Here is a 15,493-nt window from a genome sequence, read left to right on the forward strand (position 1 = left end):
AACAACTGTGATTCGACTGGCAGTTAATTGTATGATAAGTAACAATTGTGATTCGAAAGCAATTAAATGTACGATAACAAACAATTGTGATTCGACAAGCAATTAAATGTACAAAAAGTAACAGTTTTGATTCGACTGGCAGTTAATTGTACGATAAGTAACAACTGTGATTCGACAGCAATTAAATGTACGATAAGTAACAGTTGTGATTCGATAGGCAATTAAATGTACTATAAGTAACAATTGTGATTCGACAGGCAATTAAATGTACGATAAGTAACATTTGTGATTAGACTTGCAATTAAATGTACGATAAGTAACAGTTGTGATTCGACAGCAATTAAATGTACGATAACTGCCAGTAGCAGCGGAAAGTCAGAAATTTCAAGCGGCGAGACCTTTAAAACTGAATGTAGTGAAGGTGGAAAAAACATGTATGTGGGATCGATTGTTAAAGATGTAAAATATTCGCCAAAGAAATTTTATTGTCGGTATAATTAGTTGTGCTTATTGATATGGTATGCAAGGAAGATTTTGAAAATACATCTGGTAAAAAATAACGTTCACATATTGCAATTTATTTCAGGGTATTAGTTTAGGTATGAAAAAATGAGGTCGTTTGGTGGTAATGATTTTAGTTGCAATGATATTAGGTTTACGGAGCATTTGTATAATTTACATTATGGTAATGGCGAGCTGAAATCGCTTCTTTCATGCTCTCTAAAGGAAAAGAAACGTTTGGTATATTATTTTCTTCAAAGAAGAAGAGAACTCAAAACTATTTTCGCTCCGTATTTAAATTTCATTAGTTGTATCGAAGTCCTAAAGCCTTTTTGGTTTAAGAAAATGCTTATGTCTCTTATGCCTATGAGGACTATATGTAATTCGTAATTGATGACGAATCTGCATTTCGGAAAATGTGCGCAGTGTTTTTTACAATTATGAGCTGCTGTTACCACAACGGATGTTATCCAATCCATTATTTTAATTGCGAGATGAGACCCGGCTAGCATCGACTATTTCCGGTGGAAGTTTCCATATTCTTCTCAGACTCTTAGAATTTCTCTCTCTCTCTCTCTCTCTCTCTCTCTCTCTCTCTCTTTACATCTTTACATAACTGTATTCTGTCTGGTGTAAACTGTACTCCCCTCCAGGTGCATTGTTGACTAATGACAGGTGTGTCTAGTAACCCAACCGTACTTGGAGGACAGGTTACACGTTTTATTTTTCATTTTCTCCCAGGGCAAAAGGGTTTCCATTAAGGTTGGCCTGGCCCGTTATGTCAGAATCCATAAAATGGTTCTGGGTTAGGGCTTACGATCAATCAAATCTTGACGGAACCGAGAGAGAGAGAGAGAGAGAGAGAGAGAGAGAGAGAGAGAGAGAGAGAGAGAGAGAGAGAGAGAGTTTGATTTGATTAGCTGTCAGTGTTCCCTGTCGCATCTCCTAGATACCTAAAAGGTGCCACTGCACAATAGTTGGAAGTTTCTAATCACTAATTGTTGGGATGCTGTTGGTACCTTACACACATGGGATGGCGTATGCGGAATGGCTACTGCCAGTTATTGGTAAATAGTGCAATTTCTGTTTTTGGAAGTGTTTATGGGTCATGCACTGCTTCATAGCAGCAAAGGATTTAATATTCAATTAATCAGTCAAAGAAAAAAAACTCGGCTTCAAACTGCTGCATGTTGGGTTCTTTATTTGGGTTCATTATATATATATATATATATATATATATATATATATATATATATATATATATATATATATATATATATATATATATATAGTACACGTATAACGTGTGGATTCGTAGTATCATGACAGAATGAGTTTATTTGCGTGGGAATTACAAAGCTACTTATATTACGCAGTGAAGGAAATGACTTAAGATAATTCTGTAAATGTCTGAAGTGGTCAGGAGCGCAATAGGAAAAGCTCTCTCTTACATGTCGCCTTGGATTGCGAGGTTTGCACCCTCGTCTGTTGCATCGTCAGCGATTTCCAATTCTTGGACTCTCTTTGTGATAAAACGCAGTGTTTCCACATACTGTATTCTGTGTATTCAGGATTTTTTTCAGTTTCATGTAGGCAATTAAACGCTGATCTGATGAGAGGTATCCCTAACGGAAGCGCATACTAAGCCTCATATCGAAATGCTAAAATTTCCGCTACGTAATACTGGTGGCAGAGTAGGTTTTTTTTTTTTTTTGTCATTTAAGTTGGTTGGTATCCCTTCATATCTGGAGCTGTGCTAACATATTTTAGTTTTCTGTAAAAGAAAACTATTGAGATGGCTTTGTCTGTCCGTCAGCACCTTTTCCGTCCTCCCTCATATCTTAAAAACTATTGAGGCTAGAGGGCTGCAAATTGGCATGTTGATCTTTCACCCTCCAATCATCAAACATTCCAAATTGCAGCCCTCTAGCCTCAGTAGTTTTTATTATATTTAAGGTAAAGGTTAGCCATGATCGTGCGTCTGGCAACGATATAGGACAGGCCACCACCGGGCCGTGGCTGAAAGTTTCATGGACTGCGCGGCTCATACAGCATATACGCTGTACAGAAAACTCGGTTGCGCTGAAGAACCTTCTGCTCATTTTTTACTTATTTATTTTTGTTGATGATGTAGAGAAGTCACTCGTCTCATATAGTAATTCTTGTTTTTACATATGCTTGACTGGTTATCACTCTGAATTATTTTCATGCTTGCGGCCTACCAGTTTGGTTGGTCTGTCACAAAGACATGGTGAAAGTAGAGATCTGAGTGGTGTGTGTGGTATTTACTTCCATACTGGTGTATAAGAAGCAGTATGCCATGAGATATGTATACGTGTTATTGCAGATAAATGCTTTTCGCTTACTGTAATATATAATATATATATATATGTGTGTGTGTGTGTGTTTTATTTAAATATATATATATATATATATATATATATATATATATATATATATATATATATATATATATATATATATATATATATATATATATATATATATATATGAAGCTTTGTTTCATTTTCGTGTTTGTATAATTATATATATAATATATATGTATATATATTTATGTTTATATTATATATACACACACATACATACATACATACATACATACATACATACATACATACATACATACATACATAGACAAGTTTAAGGATCTATGTAACACTCTGTATGGCGAATACTAAGTCAAATTTCAATGCTGGTTTGAAAGAGTACCCTCTTTGTTGCAAGTGTTGTGTTCGGTATTTGCCACGTAATATCGTTATTGGTGATTTCCTTGTCATAGCCGGTTCTGATGGCAACCGGAAATCCCCTGTCATTTCTCGCATTTCCACGTTAAGTGTCATTGAATTTCCATTTGTGGTGTGATGGTTATTATTCTAATTACTTCAGGGCCTGTTTGTTTGGTTTAGATTATCGGTAATCTCAGTAACTATAAAGATCAGTTTTTAAATAGAGAGTTTGGAATTCGCTGGAGTATGAAAATGGTCCCTTTCGATATTATTTCAAAGAAAACCTTAACGAAAAAGCATTTCCTGTAATGCAGTTTCATCCCCCTTTATATACACTTTATGACTTTCCTAGAACCTATAAGTGTATTAGCCAGACCTCTTCCTATGTAGTGGCAGTGGTTTTGCCTTGTGTAAGTCGGATTCGACCAGTTTACTGTGGTTCAGTTTTTTTTTTTTTTGGTGGGGGGCGGGGGTGAGGGTGGGGTGATGGACGTCAGTAGTCGTAAGCCTTAAATGTCCATTACCCTAAGGGCAGGAGGATAAGGTGGTCATGGCCTCGCTCCCTTATGCAAGCGGGCTTTTGGTTTGTTTTGCTGTTTTAACCTTCAGGAATCCTTTTGAAGAATAGGCTCGGTGATATGTCAACTTTTAAAGCCTCCTGCCCTCCCCCATCCCCCTCAGAAGCTTATTGTAGTAGTAGTTTTGTGCTATGTCATCGTTAAGTAACTCCAGCTTCATTTCTGTTTGGTGCTGTCAGGATTCTGTACCTGCAGGCAGCTTCAGTCATCTTCCCCTCCCCACCCCACGTCCACGTCTCTCTCTCTCTCTCTCTCTCTCTCTCTCTCTCTCTCTCTCTCCTCTCTCTCTCTCTCTCCTCTAAATTCAGATATGCATTCAATGGTCTCCAAAGGAGACTTATTAGGAATTCAAGGGTCTCCCAAAAAACAAAAAAACTCTCTCTCTCTCTCTCTCTCTCTCTCTCTCTCTCTCTCTCTCTCTCTCTCTCTCTCTCTCTCTCTCTCTCTCTCCTCTAAATTTAGATATGCATTCAATGGTCTCCGAAGGAGTCTTATTAGGAATTCAAGAGTCTCCCAAAAAACTCTCTCTCTCTCTCTCTCTCTCTCTCTCTCTCTCTCTCTCTCTCTCTCTCTCTCTCTCTCTCCTCTAAATTTAGATATGCATTCAATGGTCTCCGAAGGAGTCTTATTAGGAATTCAAGAGTCTCCCAAAAAACTCTCTCTCTCTCTCTCTCTCTCTCTCTCTCTCTCTCTCTCTCTCTCTCTCTCTCTCTCTCTCTCTCTCTCTCTCCTTTCAGGGCAGTTGTCAACCTTAGAGTTAATTATACCTAGCTGAAGATGTCGTAACCTGCCTGATTCTTCTTCTGTAATATTATTGGTTGACGTCAGGTCGTAGTAAGTCGTTTTTGTTGGAGGACATTGATGCTTGAGGAGTAATAGGTTTGTTTTAATTCACATTCGGTTGGTGTTTAATTTAATAGGTATATATACAAGTTAAACCGAATGATGTTCATATAGCTGAACGATTTTGATCGCGTTGAACTTTATAATGCATTATAATATTATTCTTTGTTGAGGTTTTTGCGAATCAGTAATTATGTATACTTGTTTTTCATTTTATTTTTCCGAATAAGGTTTAAAATAAATAAATAAATAAATATCAAGAAATAATTAACCGATGCCCACGGATTTCTTAATGAATGATACCACTATCATTACAACTACTCCTACTACGACTACTTCATATTATTATTATTATTATTATTATTATTATTATTATTATTATCATTATTATTATTATTATTATTATTATTATTATTATTATTATTATTATTATTATTATTATTATTATAGTCTATATAATAAAAATCCACAATTATACAGTAAAAATATATTACTATGTAAAATAAGCAAGAAGACTTTCGAACACCTGAATGGTGTTCCTCATCAGTGCTAACGTTAGCACTGATGAGGAACACCGTTCAAGTGTTCGAAAGTCTTTGCTTATTTTACATAGTAATATATTTTTACTGTATAATTGTGGATTTTTATTGCACAGATTGTTTTTCACGAGATTGTGGATTTCTTAGCAATATTATTATTATTATTATTATTATTATTATTATTATTATTATTATTATTATTATTATTATTATTATTATTATTATTATTACTGAATAATAAAGTTACATCAAAGTAAAATACCCATATACCAAAAAGAGATAGAAAGAAGATAGAATAACAGAAATATAATTGATAAATAAAGGAATGGTGCTATTAAGTCATATTTCAGCCTGTGTTACTCTGACAGTGGGTAGTTTGACACCGCTATTAAAATGAATAAATCAAACTTTATATTATTCTTAGGAAGTACATTAATTTGAATTTTTATTCTAGCAACAAAGCTCGCTATTTCATCAGATATCCTTCTGAGGAGAATAAACAAGCAAAACTGACCTGTATTGCCACTCAAACAGAAGGCCTAAAATCCAGTTACCCAGAGAACCTAAACACCTTATCGCTCAAATAACTCGACGCGAGAGATCAGGTTTGTAAGTCGAGGGTCATTCTGAAGTTAACTTCTATAAATAGATAATCTTCAGTTTCTTTGAGCCGTCTGGTTAAATGTGAGACGTTACATTTCGTTGTATTTTCAGTGATTTTTTTTTTTTTTTCATTTCAGCATCGAAAACTTGCGTGGTAGAATTTTCTGTCTAGCCTTGGCAGTATTATTCAACATCAAGTTAAGATTCTCAAGTATTCGCCTTATTACCGAGAATTATATATATATATATATATATATATATATATATATATATATATATATATATATATATATATATATATATATGTATGTATGTATGTATACACACACATTTAGCGCATGACTTTTTGTATATTCAGAAATATTAAGCCACAAACATCTTTTAATGTACATAATGTCAAATATAAGTCTGGGAAATTTTTGCATGTAATTAGGAGAAAAGTCAGGGTAAGTTTGAGGCACTTTTGTCTGTATTGCTTACTAATATTCTAGGTCATTGTGTGATCAGAAAGCATTTTCGAAAATTTTAGGAAGAGAATTCTTACTAAAATTAGTGCAAACAATATTATCTTTATATTATATATGCTTTCTTCTGTTTTGCTAAAGAACGGAGATGACTAATCGCTGGACTTAGTTGGTCCTGGATGTACTGTAATACACGATTTTGTTGGTGAAACCGGGATCCAGGGACCCGGATTTTCTGTCCCTTCAAGCCACTTCACTGTGATTGGTCGAAGGGAAGGTGTGTCTGGGCCGCCAACCAATCGGCCGTCACTTCAATGCCGACAGGCGATTGGCTGAAAAACGAGGTGTGTCTGGGGCGCAGCCAACAACAGAGACGGTAATAAACAGGCTGTGTTCGCATGCTGGCCTAGACTCTTGACCTGAACTGGTGCGCCATTGGCTAGGAATGATGTATGCTGGTCTCCCATTGGCTGAGCTTGGGGTGGGACGATATCAGCTGCGAATAGGAATGCATCTTTCGAGGTGAATTATAGAAAAAAAAAAAAAAATCTGGATATTTATCTCCATGTCTCGCCCGGGGTGGTGCAGGTACAAAATAATGATAATTTTTTTCTGTCCGTCTTGGTTAGGCGAAAGTATGTTTATGAGCACAGCCCAGACTTCCTTAAAAAGACAGAAGACAAATCGAATAACTATATATGCAAATGTTTGAAAGTATTAGACGACCTGTGTCATTTCGCATCGAGGGATTTATATACATTATCTCTTAGGGGATTAAGGTGTTTATCTTGATAGCACAGGCTTCAGTAATTCCTTTTTTTCATTACTTTTTACATCAGAAGATCATCGTCACTTATACTATGGTGAAACCTCTCTCTCTCTCTCTCTCTCTCTCTCTCTCTCTCTCTCTCTCTCTCTCTCTCTCGGAAGGATAAAAACATCTACAATTCTTCTACACTCTAGCTAGCCTTTCGAGCGCATTTCATTGCATGGATATAAGCTGTGTGATTTTACAGTGGTTTCAGTTGATCATTTGTATGTCTATATCTATCTATCTGTTATATATATATATATATATATATATATATATATATATATATATATATAGAAAGACATAGGTAGATAAATAGCATTAATTTTTTTTTACAGAGTCACCCCCTGCAAGGATAGGGAGCGTGATATACTGTGTATATTATATATATATATATATATATATATATATATATATATATATATATATATATATATATATATATGATTATTATTACTTTTTGTACGTGATATATATATATATATATATATATATATATATATATATATATATATATATATATATATATATATATATGTATGTATGTATGTATATGTGTGTGTGAGTGTGTGTGTGTCTGTGTGTATTTTAGAGAGAGAAAGAGAGAGGGAGACATTGTGTTCGATGTGTATGTACTAGATTCACGTAAAGTGTGTCGTTAGTTCAACTTGTGTGAAATACACGATGACGCATTCTCCACCCGTGCTAAAAGGAATTTTTTATGTGTAACTTTATCTTGCAGGCCATTAGGGGCGGCCAATCAGATTGGCACAATCTTCTCCCGATTTAAATTATTTAAATAAAAAAAAACCTGTAATCGGGAGAGTTAGGTCTTCGTTGAAAAATAAAGGTGAAAGTTGTACATGTTATTGTGCCATTTTTTTTATTTTTTTTATTTAAGCGATTTTTTCCATTATTTATGATAAATAATTTTTGAAGTCACACATTCATCTTCCCAGATATTCTAAAGTTTTTGTCTTTTATGGTAACTCTAGTCTGCTAATTATTCTTGTAGGAGTAAAAATTGTCATGTAGGGACGATCATCTGTCCCACTTTGTATTGTTGCTGAATGGTAACTTATTGACGAGAGAAGCTCTCTAATATTTTTGTTGCTTGTTAAAAAACTGATTAAATATGTACATTTGCCTGTTTCCTCTACAAGTTGAAATTAGTATTTACATCCACATAAACTTCCAAAGCATTTTAAGACTTTTATTCCTTCATCAGGAACACAACTCTCCAGGTGATGCCATTCACGTTTACCTTACAAGGTATACTACAGCAGTACCGTAGTACCGTTCCTTCGTATCACCTTTGGATATCTATCAGTCTTGAAGCTACTTTTACCGCATTTCAAATTTGGCCTACCTAGGTATATTTTTTCCTTAGATTTCCCAAGCCTCCTTCTCCTAATGTTGAAGACGTTGTATCGTTAATTCTACTGTGGCACGTAACATATGCCTTTACATTCTCTACTAGTCATCAGATCGCCACTTCAGTCATTCTTCCTAAGTCTTAAACCCAACTAGCGTTCTTCCAAAGCCGTATATCCAACCAGTCTTCTTCCAAAGCCTTACATCCAGATAGTGTTCTTCACAGGCCTTACATCCAGCTAGTCTTCTTCATAAATCTTACATCCAGCTAGTCTTCTTCCAAAGCCTTACATCGAACTAGTCTTCTTCATAAATCTTACATCCAGCTAGTCTTCTTCCAAAGCCTTACATCCAACTAGTCTTCTTCATAAGCCCTACATCCAGCTAGTCTTCTTCCAAAGCCTTACATCCAACTAGTCTTCTTCATAAGCCTTACATCCAGCTAGTCTTAAAAGACTTACATCTAACCAGTCTTCTTCATAAGCCTTACATCCAACTAGTCTTCTTCATAAGCCTTACATCCTACTAGTCTTCTTCATAAGCCTTACATCCAACTAGCCTTCTTCATAAGCCTTACAGCCAACCAGTGTTCTTCCCAAGCCTTACATCCAACTAGTCTTCTTCATAAACCTTACATCGAAATAGTCTTCTTCATAAACCTTACATCCAACCAGTCGTCTTCCTAAGTCTTACATCCAACTAGTCTTCTTCATAAGCCTTACATCCAACTAGTCTTCTTCATAAGCCTTATATCCAACTAGTCCTCTTCCAAAGTCTTACGTCCAGCTAGTCTTCATCCAAAGCCTTACGTCCAACTAGTCTTCTTCCTAATCCTTACATCCAACTAGTCTTCTTCATAAGCCTTACATCCAACCAGTCTTCTTCCTAAGCCTTACATCCAAGTAGTCTTCTTCCTAAGCCTTACATCCAACTAGTCTTCTTCATAAGCCTTACATCCAACCATTGTTCTTCCTAAGCCTTACATCCAACTAGTCTCCTTCATAAGCATTACATCCAGCTAGTCTTCTTCCAAAGCCTTACATCCAGCTAGTCTTCTTCCAAAGCCTTACATCCAACTAGTCTTCTTCTAAAGCCTTACATCCAACTAGTCTCCTTCATAAGCATTACATCCAACTAGTCTTCTTCCAAAGCCTTACATCCAGCTAGTCTTCTTCCAAAGCCTTACATCCAACTAGTCTTCTTCTAAAGCCTTACATCCAACTAGTCTTCTTCATAAGCCCTACATCCAGCTGGTCTTCTTCCAAAGCCTTACATCCAACTAGTCTTCTTCATAAGCCTTACATCCAGCTAGTCTTAAAAAACTTACATCCAACTAGTCTTCTTCATAAGCCTTACATCCAACCAGTCTTCTTCCTAAGCCTTACATCCAACTAGTCTTCTGCATAAGCCTTACATCCTACTAGTCTTCTTCATAAACCTTACATCGAACTAGTCTTCTTCATAAGCCTTACATCCAACCAGTCGTCTTCCTAAGCCTTACATCCAACTAGTCTTCTTCATAAGCCTTACATCCAACTAGTCTTCTTCATAAGCCTTATATCCAACTAGTCCTCTTCCAAAGCCTTACGTCCAACTAGTCTTCTTCCAAAGCCTTACGTCCAACTAGTCTTCTTCCTAATCCTTACATCCAACTAGTCTTCTTCATAAGCCTTGCATCCAACCAGTCTTCTTCCTAAGCCTTACATCCAACTAGTCTTCTTCATAAGCCTTGCATCCAACTAGTCTTCTTCATAAGCCTTACATCCAACCAGTCGTCTTCCTAAGCCTTACATCCAACTAGTCTTCTTCATAAGCCTTACATCCAACCAGTCGTCTTCCTAAGCCTTACATCCAACTAGTCTTCTTCATAAGCCTTGCATCCAACTAGTCTTCTTCATAAGCCTTACATCCAACCAGTCGTCTTCCTAAGCCTTACATCCAACTAGTCTTCTTCATAAGCCTTACATCCAACCAGTCGTCTTCCTAAGCCTTACATCCAACTAGTCTTCTTCATAAGCCTTACATCCAACTAGTCTTCTTCATAAGCCTTATATCCAACTAGTCCTCTTGCCTTACGTCCAACTAGTCTTCTTCCAAAGCCTTACGTCCAACTAGTCTTCTTCCTAATCCTTACATCCAACTAGTCTTCTTCATAAGCCTTGCATCCAACCAGTCTTCTTCCTAAGCCTTACATCCAACTAGTCTTCTTCATAAGCCTTGCATCCAAAGCCTTACAACCAACTAGTCTTCTGTATAAGCCTTACATCCAACCAGTCTTCTTCCTAAGTCTTACATCCAACTAGTCTTCTTCATAAGCCTTACATCCAACTAGTCTTCTTCATAAGCCTTATGTCCAACTAGTCTTCTTCCAAAGCCTTACGTCCAACTAGTCTTCTTCCCAAGCCTTACGTCCAACTAGTCTTCTTCCTAATCCTTACATCCAACTAGTCTTCTTCCTAAGTCTTACATCCAACTAGTCTTCTTCCTAAGTCTTACATCCAACCAGTCTTCTTCCTAATCCTTACATCCAACTAGTCTTCTTCATAAACCTTACACCCAACTAGTCTTCTTCCAAAGCCATACATCCAACTAGTCTTCTTCCTAAGCCTTACAGACAACCAGTCTTCTTCCTAAGTCTTACATCCAACTAGTCTCCCTCCTAAGCCTTACATCCAACCAGTCTTCATCCAAAGCCTTACATCCAACCAGTCTTCTTCCAAAGCCTTACATCCAACCAGTCTTCTTCCAGACCCTTACATCCAACCAGTCTTCTTCCAAAGCCTTATATCCAACCAGTCTTCTTCCAAAGCCTTACATCCAACCAGTCTTCTTCCAAAGGCTTATATCCAACCAGCCTTCTTCCAAACCCTTACATCCAACTAGTGTTCTTCCTAAGCCTTACATCCAACTAGTCTTCTTCCAAAGCCGTACATCCAACTAGTCTTCTTCCAAAGCCGTACATCCAACTAGTCTTCTTCCTAAGCCTTACACACAACCAGTCTTCTTCCAAACCCTTACATCCAACTAGTCTTCTTCCTAAGCCTTACATCCAACTAGTCTTCTTCCTAAGCCTTACATCCAACTAGTCTTCTTCCTAAGCCTTACATCCAACTAGTGTTCTTCCTAAGCCTTACATCCATCTAGTGTTCTTCCTAAGCCTTACATCCAACTAGTCTTCTTCCAAAGCCTTACATCCAACTAGTCTCCCTCCTAAGCCTTACATCCAACCAGTCTTCATCCAAAGCCTTACATCCAACCAGTCTTCTTCCAAAGCCTTACATCCAACCAGTCTTCCTCCAAACCTTTACATCTAACCAGTCTTCTTCCAAACCCTTACATCCAACCAGTCTTCTTCCAAAGCCTTACATCCAACCAGTCTTCTTCCAAACCCTTACATCCAACTAGTGTTCTTCCTAAGCCTTACATCCAACTAGTCTTCTTCCTAGGCCTTACATCCAACCAGTCTTCTTCCTAAGCCTTACATCCAACTAATGTTCTTCTTAAGCCTTACATCCATCTAGTGTTCTTCCTAAGCCTTACATCCAACTAGTCTTCTTCCAAAGCCTTACATCCAACTAGTGTTCTTCCTAAGCCTTACATCCAACTAGTGTTCTTCCTGAGCCTTACATCCAACTAGTCTTCTTCCTAAGCCTTACATCCAACTAGTCTTCTTCCTAAGCCTTACATCCAACTAGTCTTCTTCCTAAGCCTTACATCCAACTAGTCTTCTTCCTAAGCCTTGCATCCAACTAGTCTTCTTCCTAAGCCTTACACACAACTAGTCTTTTTCCTAAACCCCTTAACTTTATCTAATCTTTCCTCGTTGTGGAAACTTTTACCAGACCATATAGCTTTTCTGAACGATCACCAACCAGTGGTTTATTAATAAGAATTAGCTAACCTGTCTCCTATTCATGGTTTTGTAACGTAAAAATGTAGTTTTATCAGGTTAATATTGAAAAAAAGGATAATTCTTTCTCTGTAACGGGGTTGTATATCTAACCATATCTCTTTCCTTCCCACACATAGACTGAATTCACTGCCATCATAAAAAAACTTTGATCCCTATCAAAATAGCCATTCACAAATTAATTCATAGGCACCATTCAAAATCCTCTATCACTCTTCTCTTATACCACCTACAGATTTTCATTTGTATCTCACAAATGATTCATATGAAACACGACTTACAGATAATGTGAATCCTGGTGCAGGAAGGAGAAACGAAATGTAAGTATGAATGGGAAATGGCACTATTTTTTGGGTATTCTTATGACAATGAAAGAGAAGCATGTTTCGGGCACGCACGCACACACACACACACACACACACACACACACACACACACACACACACACACACACACACACACACACGTACGTGTCTGTTCAAAATGATACTTTCAGGGCTATTGAAGGAACTATATACTGTAGATGACCGTATAAAGTTAATGGAACAGTTAAGTTATCAGTATTTAAGTATTATCTTCCAAGCTCTCAGAACTTAGAGAACATCGTATGAATGTGTCGTCTAAAAATAAAATATTAAATATGCATCGTCAAGGGCATCAGGTTGCGCGTTCAGTCAGTTTCCGAGCCACTGAAAAAGTTGCAGCAGGAGATCTCAGTCAGTTGTCTAATACTCATATTATTATCTCTATAATTTCTCCGGTGTCAGTCTCGGTATTGCTTAGAACGTAAAAATAGTAATAGTAGTAGGAGTAGTAGTGGCTCACAAAACGAAGGTTAGTGAAAATAGTCATAGTTTAAACAGTTGCACAAAACTAATGCCTTCTAAATGTGTTGCTCTATCCGGCGTATTCTTTCATGTTTTTGCAAAGTGTTGGTGGAAGATACACGTGCAGTCAAGATGCAAGAGCCCGTGCCAGCACAAGGCTAGCTTAATCAAGATAGATAGATAAATAGATAGCTGTCGCGCGCGCGCGTGCGTGCATTTATTTGTTAGATTTTAGATTACATAAGCGGATGTGGAATGATGAAAATAATCTATCTAAAAGTATTCTTTAAAAAAAAAAACTTTGACGTTTGAAGTCAGTCAAATTATTAGCGAGTTACTCAGGTAGTGTCTTGAATAGAAGTAAGATTTTACTTTGTTTTAATAGAAAAATTTTCAAAGTTTCCACCTCTTTTGAAGAGAGAGAGAGAGAGAGAGAGAGAGAGAGAGAGAGAGAGAGAGATTGGGATTGGGACTGAGTAACTTTAAAAGCTGCGTTTCGAACACCATCGGCGAGCGAGCTAGGACCAGACACTCGGAAAAAAAAAAAAAAAAAAAAACAATCCTACCTTCTCGTGCATCTTAGCCGGCTTCATCTCGACGTCTTGAATGCACTGCTTCTTGAACATTGGTCCGTCCATCTTGGATGATGATGAGGAGGAAGTAAAGTTTCTTTCTCTCTGATTTCGTTCCCGAGAGCCACTAGGATCCTTCCTCCGGCAGGGCAACGTACTCGTTGTTTTTCCTACTACAGCAGGCGAGAATTCGTAGGACGCGGGGTCAGGGATACCTCAACTACGCAAAACTGGTGAAACACGTCCTCCGCCTCTGGAAGGACTAGCTGGATTCTGACTCTGTCCGTCCCTGTACCCGCCTCTTTGGCATCTAGAAGGGGACCTCTTTTGGGCGACGACGGGGAGGGTTAGGGGTGGAGGAGACCGGCTTAGACCTTGGGACGGGGGTTGGGGGAGATGGGTCGGTGGTAGATGGGTGAGGGTTATCCATCTGATTATCATTCTCGTTCCTTTAGGTCCACCTTTGTGGCGCCACCTACTGGGCATATTACAGCGTTTAATCGTGGATGCTTAGCAGTTGGTTAAGACACACACACACACACACACACACACACACACACACACACACACACACACACACATATATATATATATATATATATATATATATATATATATATATATATATATATATATATGTGTGTGTGTGTGTGTGTGTGTGTGTGTGTGTGTGTATAAAATATGTACTAAAGGACCTCATTCAAACTGGATGGTATCTAATGGAGTATTTATTCAGAAAAAGTTACAAGCTTTGGGACAAAGTATCCGTATTGTACGGATACTTGATAATGTGGACTGTTTGTCTAAGAAAGCTTGTAACTTTTTCTGAATAAATACTCCATTAGATACCATCCAGTTTGAATGAGGTCCTTTAGTAATTCTACTAATGCACAGAACAATTGTGTATGTGATAAAGTTAATATATATATATATATATATATATATATATATATATATATATATATATATATATATATATATATATATATATATATATACTGTATATAGAACACAAATCGGCTCACCTATTTGGGAGTGTCTTCAGAGAGAAACAAGACAGTTTTCCATACCCCATTTATCCTTTTATCTACTGTATCAAGGGCAAACTATCTGGAGACAAATTATGCAGCACCAGATCCTCTCTTCTTTTCTCTATATCTGTATATATATATATAATATATATATATATATATATATATAAATTATATATATATACAGTATATATATATATATATATATATATATATATATATATATATATATATATATATATATTTATATATATATTATATTATACATATAAATTATATATATATACAGTATATATATATATATATATATATATATATATATATATATATATATATATATATATATATATATATATATACATATATACATATATACATACACATACACAAATATATATTTAATCCTTTTCCTCTATGGTGGATTGGCTGTAGTCGGAATCAAATCAAGTCGGCGACACACACATACACACAATTACATATACAGATATATATTATGAAAAGAGTGTGGCCACTAATTTTCTTCACTTTAAAGCCTCCCGATTTTAATTGAAACAGTTCAAAGTTAAAAGAATGGTATATTTGCTTGTGTATTCTTGATTAATGTCACTGAAAATAACACATGTAGTGTACCAGGAAGATAAAATATAAGAAAACTGTGGTTGAATAGTTAGTAAATTATAAGGTGTTGATATC

The 15,493-nt window shown here is 36.5% G+C and overlaps 2 protein-coding genes across 10 annotated transcripts in view; one reads left to right on the forward strand and one right to left on the reverse strand.

Annotated features, from left to right (window-relative positions):
* LOC136843116 (uncharacterized) overlaps positions 1-15,493 on the forward strand; it is a 145,677-nt gene that overhangs the window by 42,647 nt on the left and 87,537 nt on the right. The gene's annotated exons all lie outside the window — the stretch shown is intronic.
* Positions 1-15,493, reverse strand: part of Hn (phenylalanine-4-hydroxylase) — a 71,821-nt gene that overhangs the window by 20,616 nt on the left and 35,712 nt on the right. The window contains exon 2 of one of the 2 annotated variants that reach the window (XM_067110955.1): positions 13,764-14,244. The exons of the other annotated variant lie outside the window; for it this stretch is intronic. Within the exon in view, the coding sequence (XP_066967056.1) occupies positions 13,764-13,835 (72 nt within the window). The 5' untranslated portion in view covers positions 13,836-14,244. The remainder of the gene's footprint in view (positions 1-13,763; positions 14,245-15,493) is intronic. 2 annotated transcript variants of the gene reach the window in all.

Source organism: Macrobrachium rosenbergii, chromosome 1 (genome assembly GCF_040412425.1).
Source record: "Macrobrachium rosenbergii isolate ZJJX-2024 chromosome 1, ASM4041242v1, whole genome shotgun sequence".
NCBI classification, from domain to species: Eukaryota; Metazoa; Arthropoda; class Malacostraca; order Decapoda; family Palaemonidae; genus Macrobrachium; species Macrobrachium rosenbergii.